The sequence below is a fragment of the Diabrotica virgifera genome, chromosome 7, assembly GCF_917563875.1.
Source record: "Diabrotica virgifera virgifera chromosome 7, PGI_DIABVI_V3a".
NCBI lineage: Eukaryota > Metazoa > Arthropoda > Insecta > Coleoptera > Chrysomelidae > Diabrotica > Diabrotica virgifera.
Window position 1 is genome coordinate 30,357,464 of NC_065449.1, and position 16,964 is coordinate 30,374,427.

General features: G+C 33.5%; 1 protein-coding gene across 3 annotated transcripts in view; it reads right to left on the reverse strand.

The window, feature by feature from the left end:
* LOC114328060 (dynein axonemal heavy chain 3) overlaps positions 1-16,964 on the reverse strand; it is a 793,139-nt gene that overhangs the window by 45,120 nt on the left and 731,055 nt on the right. For 2 of the 3 annotated variants that reach the window (XM_050656315.1, XM_050656317.1), the window contains exons 28-34: positions 9,805-10,077; positions 7,924-8,256; positions 5,228-5,434; positions 4,896-5,108; positions 3,329-3,514; positions 549-775; positions 312-486 (exon numbers count right to left, since the gene is read on the reverse strand). In XM_050656315.1, the coding sequence (XP_050512272.1) occupies positions 312-486; positions 549-775; positions 3,329-3,514; positions 4,896-5,108; positions 5,228-5,434; positions 7,924-8,256; positions 9,805-10,077 (1,614 nt within the window). The remainder of the gene's footprint in view (positions 1-311; positions 487-548; positions 776-3,328; positions 3,515-4,895; positions 5,109-5,227; positions 5,435-7,923; positions 8,257-9,804; positions 10,078-16,964) is intronic. The other variant, XM_050656316.1, reaches the window with a different exon arrangement.

The following is a 16,964-nucleotide window of genomic DNA, read 5'->3' on the forward strand; positions in this document are numbered from 1 at the left end:
GCGTTAAAAAGAAAAAACGAGTTTATTATTATGATACCGGAATCTTAGTTTTAAGAAACACATGCTAAACTTAAACATCACCCGACAAGCGTTCCGCAGCATGAATACGAATAGTCAGCAGTGTCGGTGTATGATCGGTGATGACAAGGTGTGACCTGCGGCAGCCACAAGACACAGTTTACTCCGCTGTCATACAGTCGTCCTGCTGTATAATCGTAATAAAATCGAAAGGCAGTATGATAGGTGTAGTCAAGCCTTTACACGTTTACTTTTTAAATTGTATTCGATTTATACTTTAAAACACAACGTACCTCATCGTAAATTTTAGGATCTGCGTCTGGATTAATGTAATTCCCATAAAACAAGTTTCTGAGATGGCGAGGTGCTATTATTTCATCTTCGGGAACAAATACCGCGCATACTTTGTCAAATTTCTGTCTAAATCCTTGATAGCACGCCTCTTTGACAATATTAAAAAGTTTTTTCCTAAAAGTAATATTTAATAGAGATGAATACCTACCGACATTAAAATTATTATTAAATCACACCTGTCATCATCGTCAATGAGTCGATCATGATATACTCTGTACGTTTCATGAATCCAGAGTCTTATAAACTTGTCAGGATCGTCCATCCGTTGGGGAGGTGTGAGAAGAAGCCCAAGAATAACTCTGGAGAAGTCTCGCAGCGAAAAAGTGTAGTGTGATTTTGCAGGTGTTGGCAAAAATTGCTGTATCGCTTCTTTATATACTTCTGAAGTAGCCGCACAACAAAACTAAAACAATAAATTGGTATGTAGGTAGGTACAATAAATAAATTAATTTGATGAGCATGTAAGAAACTTTTTGTTTATATTGTACGCAATGAAAGCCTGGACGTTAAAGGCTAAAATCTATTAACAAAGGTTTTGAAACGTTGTGTCTACTCCGTACGCTTAAATTATGATGAAAGGGCAGAAACAGAAATCATTACGTAGACCTTTCCGGTAAGATAGACAACTTTTTCAAAATATACAAACAAAGAAAACTTATTTATTCATAATTTACTTAAGAATATTATCGAAAAGAAATAGTCCAAGATCTATGTGAAGTAAACAGATGAACCAGAAGTTCAAAAAACTTTATTAAACTATTATCCGACCAATAGTATGGTATAGTATATATAGTATATATAGTACTTTATTAAACTATTATAGACCAAATGATAAAAATGGTTGTTGACAGAAAACAAAAAAATGAAGCTGATAGTTTTTAAAAGGAGAGTCTTTATTTATGAAGATGTTTTGACCTATTAACGAAACCGAAGTATGTCTGAGATCCAGGTACAACCATAAAATTGGCCAACTCTACCAACTGTTTAAAGAGGCACTGATATCAAAATTCTTTAAACTTCAGAGGCTGCGATGAGCTGGTTATGTAGTGAGAATGGATGCCACAATAATATTGCCGAAAAGTTCCCTAGATTAGGGGTTCCCAACCTTCTAGCAACTGCGTACCACCTGAAAAATTTTGAAGATTTTGGCGTACCACCAAACACCGGGGGGCATGGAATGGAAGGAATCCCACCTTCGATCCAAATTTTTTTATAAACATATTTACTATCAAAAACATGTCCATTGGCTTTTAATTAAATAACTAATATAACTTTAAATTTAATTATCCATTCCCTTTTCCAAGCTTTTTATCAAGACAACAATAAATATAATTTTATTTGTCAATTATGCTTTCTAATTTTTATTTAAAAATATATACTTCTTCTTTCTCATATTCCTTAGTGCCCTTCAAGGCGTCGGATGAAAATATATACAGGTAAACGTTTATTACAGATAAATGTTATACAATTGGTACAAACTATCAACCAAGAAAAAAGATACAAATCAACAGATATCAACATTAGTCATTGTGTATCGAGATTGATGCGAAGCTTGTTGCAGTTTGCCTGTGATTAAAGTGTCAATTGCAGGAGTAATTGAACTCAATTTTATTCCTAAGTCCTCTTCAACACTTGTTAGTGTGTTTTTTTATACACAATATTTATTTTTTATATACAATAGCTCACCCTTCTCACACAAGTAACTAGTGACAAATGGCCTCAAAAACAGCATAGCTTGCCAGAAGAGCACTGAATACTCCGATTTACACCCGATCCAGAAGTCAATTAGGGATTTATCTTTAAAACTGTCTTTAGATGTTCTCTTTAAAACTGTTAGGTCGATGAAAGTTTCCTGTAATTGCAACCCATTTGGTAAGGTTCCTGCAAAAGGATTTCTGGTTAAGTTTGGAATAATCGTCAGAGAAATATTTATTAAAACTTCCTTGAAGAGATACCAAGTGAAGAATTATATCAGCAACCACATCTGTTATTGGAGATGTTTCGTTTTCTTCAAAAAATGATGACAGCGTAGAGACAAATGCAGAGACAATCTTCCCCTGTATTTGAGTACAAAAAAAAACTTTTTCTTGAAGAAGTTTATTTTCTCATTGACGTCATTTACTGTGATGGGTGTTTTCTCCCTGAAGAACCATTTTCAGCGTGTTGAGTGTGTCAAAAATGTCAGCTAGATACTTCAACCTTGACAACCATTCTTCATCATAGAACAAGTCTTTCACGTCTTCATTATTATTTTTTTTTTCAGTTAAAAGCATTAAAACTGCTGACCTCAGTTCAAAGAGACAGAAAATTTTCCCCTTGAGATAACCATCTCACCTCTGTATGCAACAGAAGGGTTTTGAACCTGTCTCCCATATCTTCACACATCAAGGAGAATAATCTTAATTTCGCGTGTTTCACCCACGGGACGCTTACCACCTGAAATCTTCCAGCGTACCACCAGTGGTACGCGTACCACCGGTTGGTAACCCCGGAGATAGTAAAATACAGGACACAAGACCAAAAGTAGGGCCACCCCGTAACGGTAGGAGAGGCAGGGGACGCTGAAAATATGCTAAACATGAAAACCTGGAGGAGATCGGTGCGGGACTGGTAAGGTTGGACTCCGGTTGGAGACATAGTCTTGAGGAGGCTAATGCTCGATTTGGGTTGTAGTGACATTGGAGAGGGAGAGAGAGATGGAGAGAGATAGAGACCTACAATATTAAAAGCTTTACAGTAAATGGAATGTCCACAGCACAACATTGAGATAATTGGAAAATTACTGCGGAAGACAAGAAATACTGAGTTATGTGATATTTTGGCCAATTGAAATCAACTTTAAAAACATAAAAAGAAACAAACCTAAAAACAAAATATTTTTTGTAATTTAATTATAACTCCATTAATTCATTTAAATGCTGCTTTCTTGAATTAGGAAATATTATCTAATAACTACCTTAGAAAGCCTTGCTACTGGTTCCACGTAGCCTTTAGCAAAGTGCCAATCTAATATGGTCGTGTATATTTTGCTTAAAGTATTGTCGTCAAAAGAGTCAATGGTGATAATTTGCATGTGTCTTAAAAATCTATCAGTGACCTCATTTCTACCACCTCCTGGAACTCCCATTGCACCAACGAAGAGCTGAAAATAGTATATAAATAATTAACAAAAAAATAAATGATCTGTAGCTGCAATAGAGTCGAAAATTCGTAAAATTCTGCTTGATTATACAGGGTGTTACAGTATACAGGGTAAAGAATGAGCCATAGCTTAACCTTAGATTCCTGAGGTTAAAATAGGTCGATTAAGGCTAACTTACTCTAGTACAAAAGTTGATAATAACCGAAATACTTCAACCGTCAAAGTTAAACTTTTATTTTATTTATTTTTGCATATTTCCTGACATGCACGGGACAACAATACGAAATTTGTTAAGTGGTGCTGGTACTGTACACCCTATTAAATTATGTTAAACAAATATTTCTGGCAACTACCAGAGGCGTACGACGAGGGAACGTGAATGATTAACCTTTCAAAATTCTACGCCACTGGTAGAATTGCTATTTTAGTGCAATCTTTTTATTCTCCCATACTTTCTATGTAAATAACATACTCTTCATTCGTAACGATAAAGTCATTAGTTTTCGAGATATTTGAAGCTAACAACGAAGAAGCATAATACATTAATCAAAATAAGTGTGCCTTTTCATTTATACTTCAAATATGTCGAAAACTAATGACCTTATCTTTACGAATGAAGAGTTAATTATTTGCATAGAAAGTATTGGAGAACCTAAAAATTATGCTAAAATAGCAGTTTCATCAGTGGCGTAGAATTTGAGAAGGGTCAACCATTCACTTTCCCCTGTCGCACGCCTCTGGTAGTAGCCAGAAAAGATTATTTAACATAATTTAGTAGGGTGTACAGTGCCTACACTTTCTGCAAAGTATGACACGGATATGTCAAATTATTTTGAAGTATTTTTTTTAATAATTTATTCTTTATTTAAAACTTTAAGAAATATGTGTGCCTAGTACTATAAAACTATTTGACATATCCTTATGATACTTGGCAGAAAGTGTAGGTACTGTACACCCTACTAAATCATGTTAAATAATCGTTTCTGGTTAATACCAGAGGTGTACGACAGGGGAAAGTGAATGGTTGACCCTTCCCAAATTCTACGCCACTGAGGAAACTGCTATTTAGCATAATTTTTAGATTATCCAATACTTTCTATGCAAATACTATACTCTTCATTCGTAATGATAAAGGGATTAGTTTTCGAGATATTTGAAGTTAAAAATGAAAAGGCACACTTATTTTGATTAATATTTTATGCTCCTTCGTGTTTAGCTTCAAATATCTCGAAAACTAATGGCTTTATCGTTACGAATGAAGAGTATGTTATTTACGTAGAAAGTATTGGAGAATCAAAAATGTTTCCATTTTTATTCTTTATGTTACATTTTTTGTAGGTCGGTTTGTAAAAGTTTATTGAAAATTGTATATTATACTTACTATGTCCACAAGATAGAGCATTGATGTGTCTTTTTCGTACCAATGTCCATGATCTATATACTGACGAAGCAGTTCAACTGCAGGTTGAGCACCCCAGGTTTCTTTCTGCGGCATACCTACGTCGTCGACGAATAATATACACTGCTTGCCCATTGAAGGACCAAAGACACCACGTCTTCTTTTGTCCAGTTTTGACATTACCATTTCCTGGGTCTAAATGTAAAATGTAAATACAAGACTTTATTCAAAAAGAAAAATCTTAGTTTTCCTGTTTTTATTTTTCTAATATCGGATAATTTTGACAAATATTTCTAAATGTATAAAATACTTACCAAAGTCGATGATGTTCTGGCGCTGAAATTAACAATATTGGGCAAAAATTTCTCCTTCGGTAAATTCAACATATAGTCCATTACCACTGCCGATTTGCCAGTTCCAGTTGGTCCAATGAACAGAATCGGTATTTTGTTATCCAGGCACATCTTCAAAAAGAATCTCTGACAACATGATTCATTTGTTTGAATAATCAGTTCATTTGCCTATGAAAACAAAAATATTTTCAAACATTAAAAACCTGTATATGGTTTTAATAAACATCTTTCAAATATTCGAAAGAGATTTATACTCGAATTGGGTCTAAGAAACTTCGAACGAGAAAAAATAAAAGTTAAATGTTTATTTTCAATTTTTCTTTTATTCTAATATCTAATAACTGATAATTGGTGGGTAGCCGTAATAAGTGTACCGAGTATACGTAATAATAATACATATTATGTTAATATGTATATGTATTATGGTTTTAGGTCTTTTTATGACAATAATACAATAGCGTAACGTATTTATTAAAAAACCAAATTACATTATATTATGTGGATGCATACAATAATTAATATGAAATGTATGCAATATATAGATTATGTAAATATTTTCGTATTAAAATACATAATATAGATACTTAATAAGAAAATTACTTATTTAGTCTTGAATAATAATAATCGGTAATTGTAGCTTGTCTTTTTGTTACATAAAATACTAGTCACTCTTGTTGCTCTGAATTAAAAATTAGAAAAATTTAAAATGGTTTGGACATCCCGAAAACGTTTTATAACTTTACAAGCGACTAGGATGGGCGAACTGTTTCTTAAAAATTTTATAACAGGCAAGTGAGTGGCAATATGTATGGTTTGTAGACAAAAGAAATTATTTTACTACTGAATTTGTCGGTAAACGATTGAATTGGTACACATAACAACGCAATAAAATATTTATTATCTATCTGACAAACCCAAATAATATAAAAATAAAACAGCACTACAGAGAAACCATAATACAAGACATAAAATTTAAATTTTTAGGAAATTCGAAATTGTAGGTAAAAATTTATTCGTTGACCTGAAAAATATTCTAATAAGCGGTATTGTTTTAATAAACGTATTCCAATAAACGGATAAATTTATTAAGGAGTAATTGGAAACGTTTCGGGACCTCGAATTTATATTCCATAAACCGGGATATTCCTATAACCGGTACTCTAATAAGCGGGTTCGACTGTAACCATAAAAAACTTATATTCCCATTTTTGCCAGATGCCTCCTGTCATATTTCTCGTAAGAGTAGCCAATCGCTCGCTTGGTCAGGAGAGAGGTCGCTAGGCATCAGGAGATCGCGAGCTGATGCTGCTGAGATCTATGGTTATATGAATTAGATCGCACAGACGAATTTTTGAGCCGGAAATTGATTTCCTGCTGAGACATCGAAGAGTTCGAGGGCCTGGCATTACGCTGGATGCTGGGATTTTCCAGTGTCCAGTACTGGATTATCCAGTCCAGTATAAAATCCAGTACAAATTCTAGAATGTAGGATCCATGAGTTTTCTTTGTCGCTCGAAAAAAAAAACAAAGTAGCTCAATTTTTGGCAAATTGTCTATATTTTTTCTTTGTTTTGCTTATTCAATATTTTCGCTTTGGCTCTAGTAATTAATTCTTCTTCTCTATTTTCTCCTTTTCTTCTAATTTTTTATTTATTTGCTATAAAGAATGTCGTATGTGCTGTAGTAAGAATGTCGTAAAAACCACTCACACATATCTTGGCGTGGCCTCGTTCGTTTTGTGTACCTCAAACATTGGGGAACAGCCATAAACTACGTCGTTAAAAAGGGGGAGGGGGGACTTTGCTTATTACGACGGTATACGACAAGGGGAGGAGGCCATGAGTGCACATCCGACGTCGTCTGAAGTTCACGAATATAAAAAATATATCCTATTTTAGAATTAAAAAAAATTAGTTTTTTATCGCATACTTTTCATTTTGTTTTTATCACTCACAGCCTTAATAATATTGCTAGCAGTTTTATACAGACTAACAAACAATAAAACATTGTTCTATGTCTTTAAACAAACGCTTCTTTTCAGGCGACGTCTGGAAGCAATAAATATTAAACTGTTCACTTATTTACTGAATACTCTATGTCTATGTGAAACAATTCTACAAGAATGAATAGAAATAAAATATTCTATTCTATTTAGTTTGTATAATGTATATATTTATACTTAATAAAAGAAATGGCATTGGAATCAAAACACAATAAATATTAAGATTTATATGATGAAGTTAAGAAAGCATAGGAACTCCGATAAAAGTGTTGTATTTTGTCCCAATAAAGATAATTATTAGTTGTACAGTGAATTGAGAGCAAAAATACGCAGATAATGAGCTACATAGTAATACTGATTTGGATACATTCGTAAATAAACTTGGAGAGCTAACTTTAAAAAATCCAGAATTAACATTGAATTTAAAAAAAAAAACCTCTAAAAAGGGGTGGTCATGAGTTGCAATTGCGACGTCGGTATGAGGGGGGTGGTCAACTGTAAACGACGCTTTACGACGGAAGGGGGAGGGTATTAAAAACTCCAAAGTTTTTACGACGTAGTTTATGGACGTTCACTTGTCCAGCGGTTGTTGTGTTACATATACATGATAAACATTATGTAATATAAATACAAGAAAGATGTAGGTACCAATTACCTTAGCAGTTGGAGGGATCTTGTCAATTTTCTCTACTGTATCAGTCCAACTAATCCAAGTACCGTTATTTTTCTTATCGTAGACCCATTCAAAGACGTTAGCTCGATCGGGAAATATTTGGCTTTTCGTTAGTTTGAACGATTTTGGTTTAGGATATTTTCTGTTTTCGCCGTATAATAACTTCCTATAAAATGTATCGAAGGTCTGCCTTCCTTCCAATGTTAATGTCGATCCAAAACCCCATAAGAGACAAAATATTAATGTGCATTGAAGCCATACGGTACTCACTTGGTTTTCGTCTCGTATCAAGCAGGTAAATAGCCTGGTAAATGACTAAAAATAAAATCAAAATGTTTATTCGATAAAAAAATTTCCATATTCAACATTTTGTGATGTGCTAATGATATTGTTGAAATATGGAGGAGAAAAGGTCCTACATACGTCTGCGTTGGTGTACGGCGGTGAAGTGTGACTGGTAAAAAAGATTCAGGAAAAGAAGATGGGGGTAGCTGAAATGAAAAGATTACGGTGGAAGTTGTGTAGGACTAGGAGGAATAGGATCAGGAACGAATTGAAGAGGGAAAGAGTTGGGGTGACTACTTCTTCTTCTTTGAGTGCATCGAGTGCAAATTATAAATTATATAGTGCAAATTATAAATATAAATTCATAAATTTAGACAAATCGTATGACAGTGTACCCAGGAAACAACTGTGGAAAGTAATCAGAAGAATTAACGGGGCGAAAATAGATAATTGTAACACAAAGACTGTATAAACTAACAAAAGTACAAATAAAGATAGGTACTAAATTAACAAAACCAATCGCTGTAAAGAAAGGTCTCAAACAAGGATGTAGAGTAGACCAAGCTTTAAAAATATGAATATGATAAGTATAGAAAATGTAGAAAGATGGGCATACCAATAAAAGGAAATATATTTTATAAAGCATTTACTATTTTTCGCAAATGATCAGGTCATGTTTGCACAAGGAAAAGAGGACTGAAATGTTTGATAAGAAAATTTAAAGAATATAAATCTATATACTAGAGATAAATGTGAGTAAGACAGAATACCTTGGTATAAAAGGAGAGGTTGCAGAAAAAACCTAAGACTAGAAGACGAGACTATCAAAAGTTTCCAAAGTTTTTAGACTCGGTAGTATCTATATAGAGATGGTACATGGATTTTAATATTTAGGATCGGTAGTACATATAGATGGTAAATGTCTACGGGATATAGAATTGAAAATAACACGGGTACAAAAGCAAGCTAGAAAATCATGTAATAGATTAATATTAAACATTCTCACAGAGCGGAAGTATGGCCAGCGACAACAACGATATAGAATAAAATAAAAACAGTCGAATTAGACTTTATGAAAAGATGGCTTAAAATTTACCAAAAAGGGACAAAATAAGGACTGAGAAAATCTCCAAGAACAAAAACAAAAAATGGAAAAACGGTAACGATCATATTATAAAATAGGCCGCAGGTGGCCAAAAAAAGTACTCGAATGAAAACCTCCAGAAAGAAGACGGGGAAGAAGACCAACGGTGAGAGGAAAACGTATTTAGAGAATACGATGGGGGAAAGAGATCTCAGAGAAAGTAACTGGGAGGATAAAAATCTGTGGAGAGTTAAAACGGAGAACTCATAATGGGAAAATGCCGAAGAAACAGAAGAAAAGAAGAAAGAGGAGAGAAGGAGAGGAAGAAGAAGAAGGAGAAGAAGAAGAAAAATATGGAGAAGAATGAGAAAAAGAAGAAGAAGGAGAAAGAAGTAGAAGGAGAAGAGGGAAAAGAAGATGGAAGAGTAGAAGGAGAAGAAGAAGAAATATTTTGCTTTGTCAATCTGTTATTACTTTAGTTGAAAAATATTTACAAAATAAAGATGAATGTCCGACGTTTCGACAAATCTTTTAGACTTATGGACTTGTTTAAACACGGCAGGAACCAGCCACTCCATGCACTCGACCAACAGTTCTTGCTGTTCTACCAAGAGGAACTTTGCTAATTTGTTCATGTATGAATCCATGAAAGGCTTCCAACCCAAAAGAGCTGGTTCCATGTAAATCATACCGCACCTGGATACTGTTGCTGGAGAAGCATGCTCTAAATCGGCAGGCTCGAATATTAAATTCATTTGTGGTGACATCTGAAAATATATATATATATATATATATATTTGTTAATTGATAGTACATATCATAGTAGGTATATATCATAATAGCAATGTAAATGGTATACGCAAAATAGGGAGAGTATTCTGCATATAGGCCAATAGGGGACGCACCTATGCGCTACTAGGCTCACCATAATAGCACTGTTATACCACCTCTACCGATTCGGCAGTTTATCTACAGAAAAACCTAAGTTTCTACCGATTTTCATTCTTCGGTATATTTTACCCCAAATATACCTAATTTAATATATTTTTCCTCTTTAGTTACAAATGTGTATTTTAAAAGAAATATTTCTCTATTCAAACCGTCAAAACGGTGGGTTATTTTTTAAATTATCATTAGCCTTAGCTTTACAGATTTAGGAAAAAGAACAGAACTACAGCAAAAGATATATTGGAGATGATTCACATAAATAAAGATCGAAATTGTATCGATAACAAGACTGATATCAATGATCTTTCCAATATGTATCACAATTTAATAAATTAATTTGTTTTATAAATGCACCATTGGCAGATACTTTAAATACGACCCTGAACCGGCTATATTTTTGAAGTGCCCTGCCAGAGAGCTTTAAGGTTAAATATCACGTATTCCAACTCAAACCAGCAAGCAGTGCAAACATAAATATAATGTAGTAATGTGTATTGTATCGGGTCTACCCTAAAATCCCGACAGCCAAAATACCGACAGCCAAAATCCCGACGGCCAAAATCCCGACACGCCAGAATCCCAACAGGCCAAAATCCCCACAGGCCAGAATCCCGACAGGTTTGATAAGTTCCTTTTTAACATATAATTACATTTATTTCTTAATTTTTGTTTATGGCCATCTGTTTTTTATTTTTTGTTACTAAACAAAAGTTGTTCTGAAGCTATTTTCTTGTGGCATTTTTATAATCAACTATTTTCAATGGGAAATAAGCCACAATTTTACCAAAAAAATGATTTTATTAACGTTTCGACGCCCAAGTCGGGTGTCGTTGTCAAAATACAAAATAATACTAGATTAAACAAAAATGTTGTTGCTTATCAAAAAATTATTCTAATAATTTATTTAATCTGACTCATTTATATCGGCAATTCAGACATGTATTATACATTCTAAAGTAGAAGACTTTAGAATGATATTGCCAATATTGATGAGTTGCGTTATTAACAAAATAAATATATATATTAATAAACAAAAGTATTTACCATTTAATATGAACCAATTTTCTAAATAGAATTTTTAACTTGGGTATATGAATTAAATTATTGTCTTGCCAATATATAGTCCAATAATATATTATGTATAATCAAATCCTGAATTCAAGTTTACTTTCATATAATAGATATTACCATGTCACTTACCTTCCATTTCATATAGCATCAAGTATAGCTTTTATATTATAAAATGAAGTGTTTAATAATTTTTTCTTTTAAAATACATACTAATTAGTAGGTACCCGTACTTATTAGTAAGAAATTAATTGTTCAATTTCAATACTGTATAATATATGATTTGGTATTCCATTTGAAAAGGAAACAATAAATATTCAAAATGTAGTGGTCGGGATTTTTGCTTATGCGAAGATTGTTGCATGTCGGGATTTTGGCCGGTCGGGATTTTGGCCTGTCGGGATTTTGGCCTGTCGGATTTTGGCCTGTCGGGATTCAGGCGTGTCGGGATTCTGGCGTGTCGGTGTTTTGGCCGTCGGGATTTTGGCTGTCGGGATTTTGGCTGTCGGGATTTTGGCTGTCGGGATTTTGGCTGTCGGGATTGTGGCTGTAGGGATTTTGGCTGTCGGGATTTTAGGCGTCACCGATTGTGTCATATGTATATCATGATATAATGTGTATATCATGTGATATTATAATGTCTATATCATGTTAATTAATGTTAATTAATGCTAATTGAAAACGACAAATAGCCGAAACGTTAGTAGTAACAATAGAAAGCAATAACAAACTGTTTATTTATAACACATCGGCAAACCTAAAGATATAATATATATATATATATATATTGTTATATTTCTATGTGATATGAAAATTAAAATTTGATAATTATAAACAGAATTCAATTTAATATAAAATATTTTCAATTTTCTCAACCACGGGCATATAAATTTAGAACAACCTGTATACAACAAATTGTTATATTTAATTTTAAGAAGTGATTAAATAAGACTCAAGTGAAATCGTTAATAGGTCATTATCGTTGTTCGCGGAAGGAGCGGTCATTAGCCGATGCTAAATAAGACTAAGTGGAAATAGAGAATAGGTCATTAAAATTTGTATATAGTAGAAAGTAATTTTAGAATGGGAATTAACTATTTTCTTTGAAATCCATTAAGCATATTTAGAAAGTTTAAAAATTGGTTTTGAGGAATACTGCGAATGAGAGTTGGTGGTGGAAGTTTGATTTGTGAATCTGGAAGGGATATTTAGAAAGTAAGGGAATGAATGACAAATAGAGATCAGAATGTTTTGAGCTGTCGAGAAGTGAAGTCGAGTAGTAGACGGTAGTGTACGGAGAGTGAGAAAGCCGGTAGTTCCGTGAGTGTGGAGTATCTATCGTAGAACGAGAGGTAGGCCAGGTTGAGAGTAAAAGAACCTCCTTGAGCCAAGAGTTCCCGGTAGCTGATTGCAGTTTCGAAAAAGGTATAACACAGCATCACGACAGAAGCAGGAAACGAGAGCTATACGAGCTAGTTTCAGAGGAGAACATTACTGGAAGCCAGGACGAGGTATTGATTGCAGCCAAGGATAGCAGGAAACGGGTCTTGTGTGAAGACATTCTCAGTGCACCAGAAAAAGGTCAGTCTCATTTGTTTGGACATGAATGTATGGGTTTTTCGTAGTAAATACCACATTTAAAATTGAAAAAACATAATCAATAATATCAGAAAAGTTTCATCAAACTTAAATAGAATTGTTGCTGATAAATCATAATAGTTAAATGTTAATAAAAACTTTCAATTGGAAATCAAAAGGAAATAAGATTCCCATGTATAAATGTTATTTTTAAGAATAATAAGATATAGCAAATATTAAGCAGTGATTGCCATTTAAATAAAATAAACAATATTTTGATTACAATTGTAACCCATATGTGTTATTATTTTACTCTTTTCTTTCCTATCCCGATTAGGAACCATTAAGAAATACTTAGAAGCCACGTATGTAAGTAATTAATTTTATAAAAAGCCCTGAGATTGAAAACATATCGATATGTGATCTGGTAAATTAATTAGATTATTATTAATGCATTGATTAAATTAAATGACATATAAAAATATTATCTCATATCAATAATCAAGATCACATCAACTGTCGTCCAACGTGGAGGGCATTGTAAAGTATTTCTAGTGGCAAATTTGAAGGATAGAAAGAGTAAAGCCGGTATTTGAAAATTTATATGCCTGTGGTAAAAAGTGAGATACTTACATTTGACAACATAAAATTTTAGATCTCTTTAGGTACAAATTTTACATAACTGATTTAATATTTTATTTTTACGATATTTACATTTGATATATTTATTGACAATTTATAATATTTGGGTGAGAAAAAGTCGTCTTGGGAACATACTAGTAAAATTTCATATTTGGCGGGGATAGTACTTTTTGAAAACAAATGTCTGTGACAAGAAGCCAAAGCAAAGACAACAAAAAACAAAAAGAACATTCAGACCAAGAAGAGATTTTAGACACGACAATCATGGCATCAGAACAGCAAGAATTATCAGGAATAGATAAACTATTACAAATGATGCAACTCCAGTCACAAAGAATGGAACAGAAAATGGATGAAATACAACAAAAACTGGATGACAATCAAAGAAAAACAAAACAAGCAATGGATGAAGCAAAAAGGACAATGGATAAAGTGGATCAAAAAATGGAAGAAACACAACAAAAAATGGATGAAACACAACAAAAATTGGATCAAAAAATGGATGAAACACAACAAAAAATGAAACAAGCAATAGAAGAGAACAACAAGAAAATGGAGGAACGCATAGGAAAGTATGAAAAGGAAGTAAAAGGATGTTTGACAATGATCAAGAACGATATGGGACAACAAGAGACAGAGATTAAAGAAATCAAAAGCAAAATAAAGGAAATAACGAATTGCCAGAAAAAGGAAATAGAAAATTTGGAAAATAAGTTGGAAAATGCTATTCAAGTAGACAGAGAAGAAGTGGAAAAAAGAATCACAGAAATAGAAAAACAAGTCACCGAAAACCGGACGCAACAAAATGTAGGAGAAAGAAGAGAAATGGTTATACATAGCACAGATGACGTGAAGATAAGGTTTGGCGGGGATGTAAGAAGATTACACCCAGTGCCGTTCATAAATAGCCTGAAAAAGAAAATACAACACATCGGAAATTTCGAAACAGCAAAAGAAACTATCAGAAACCATCTCAAAAATGAAGCAAGCCTATGGTTCGATTGCAAAGAAGAAGAATTTGACAGTTGGCAAGAATTTGAACAAAAATTTTTGAATTATTTCTGGGGAAAAGTCCAACAATTGGAAATTAACAAGGAATTGCAAAATGGGAAATACAATGATAGGATGGGTATATCAGAAAGGACATATGCATTACAAATTTACTATAACACAAAACATTTACAATATAATTACTCATCGGAACAATTAGTCGAACTGATTGCAAGACATTTCGAGGAAACGCTGGAAGACCATATCACATTGCAAAATTACAAAGACATAGATAGTTTATGCCAATTCCTACAAATAAGAGAATTACGTGTAAGAGAAACAAAATCAAGAAGGTCGCGAGAAGATTACAGGCCCCGAGAAACACAGGATTACAGAGATAGAAATCAAAATAGGAGGGACTATACAAGACGAGATTTTAATCCCAGAAGGGAAAACGAAAATAGAGACAACGGAAGAGGAAATTATGAACAAAGAAATAGGCAATGGAATGAGGACAGAAATCGAGAATACCAGAATAGAAACACCACACGCTCAAATCAAGAAAACAGAAATAATGGTAGACAAAATGAACAGGGATATCAAGAAAACCGAAACAGATCCGACAGACCAAGAGAAAATAGAAGAGAAGTAAATAATACCCAGACAGATGGATATGACGGAGAGAGACATTATGACGAAAATATAAACAACGATGAGCAACCGGCGTTTTTTCACGACGGCGCTCACTAAAAACCAAAAATCAAACAGGAATCTGTTGTAACCCCAAGGAGTTTATTAAATTGGCAAGAAACAACGAAAAGAAAAATGGAGTTAATTTAAAATTTGTGGATGGATTTATCAACGAGAAACCAATTAAAATTATGATAGACACTGGATCTGAAATAACATTGGTCAACAGAAAACTAATAGAAGAAGTTAACTTAACAAATTTAATTTACAAAATACCTAGGGTAAATTTAGTGGGCGCAAACAAACGGACATTGGCAACTATAAATGAAGGCATACGAGTAATGGTACGACTGGGTAAGAAGATGTATGCACTACAATGTGTAATAATGCCAAACATGTCACATGACATGATAGTAGGAGTTGACGAATTGGCAGAAAAACATGTAGTGATAGATTTTAAAAATAATACGATGAATCTAACAGAAGAAAAAGAAGAAGAACAAGACAAGGAGCAGGAGAAACAAAATACGGACGAATCAGGTAAAGAACAAACAGTGGAAATGAATTTGGCAACGAAGCAAGGACAAAGAAGAAAAGGGAGAAAAAGTCAGAAAAAGACAAAAGAAAATGAAACCTGTGGCTCCTCAAAAGAAGAGTTGAGCCCAGAAGAAGAAAATTTGAGAGTATCAGAAACAAAGGAAACCTGGGATTCCTCAAAAGAAGAGACGAGCTCAGGAGAAGAAGAAATAAAGCAAAAAAATGAAAGCGAAAAAGATATGATCGAAACAGTGGCATTTGAAGAGGAGGCATGTGAAAACGAGGATGCAGAATACACGATAAAAGTATGTGAAAAATCTGAGGAAAAAGACAGAAGATTAATATGGGAAAAAGGGAAAGACAACATAATAGCCGACACTCTAACACAGGATGAGGACACTGAAAATAAGGAAACAATTACTCTACAGGTGGGACTAATTAGAGTAATACAAGAAGAAGGGGTATAAGACGTAGATTAAAGTAAGGAAATATACAGGGAGTTGGTTTTGCCTCGAGAAAATTTATTTAAAAATGCAGATAAATTTTATCGAATACAAGGCGGGGATTTGTTATATTTCTATGTGATATGAAAATTAAAATTTGATAATTATAAACAGAATTCAATTTAATATAAAATATTTTCAATTTTCTCAACCACGGGCATATAAATTTAGAACAACCTGTATACAACAAATTGTTATATTTAATTTTAAGAAGTGATTAAATAAGACTCAAGTGAAATCGTTAATAGGTCATTATCGTTGTTCGCGGAAGGAGCGGTCATTAGCCGATGCTAAATAAGACTAAGTGGAAATAGAGAATAGGTCATTAAAATTTGTATATAGTAGAAAGTAATTTTAGAATGGGAATTAACTATTTTCTTTGAAATCCATTAAGCATATTTAGAAAGTTTAAAAATTGGTTTTGAGGAATACTGCGAATGAGAGTTGGTGGTGGAAGTTTGATTTGTGAATCTGGAAGGGATATTTAGAAAGTAAGGGAATGAATGACAAATAGAGATCAGAATGTTTTGAGCTGTCGAGAAGTGAAGTCGAGTAGTAGACGGTAGTGTACGGAGAGTGAGAAAGCCGGTAGTTCCGTGAGTGTGGAGTATCTATCGTAGAACGAGAGGTAGGCCAGGTTGAGAGTAAAAGAACCTCCTTGAGCCAAGAGTTCCCGGTAGCTGATTGCAGTTTCGAAA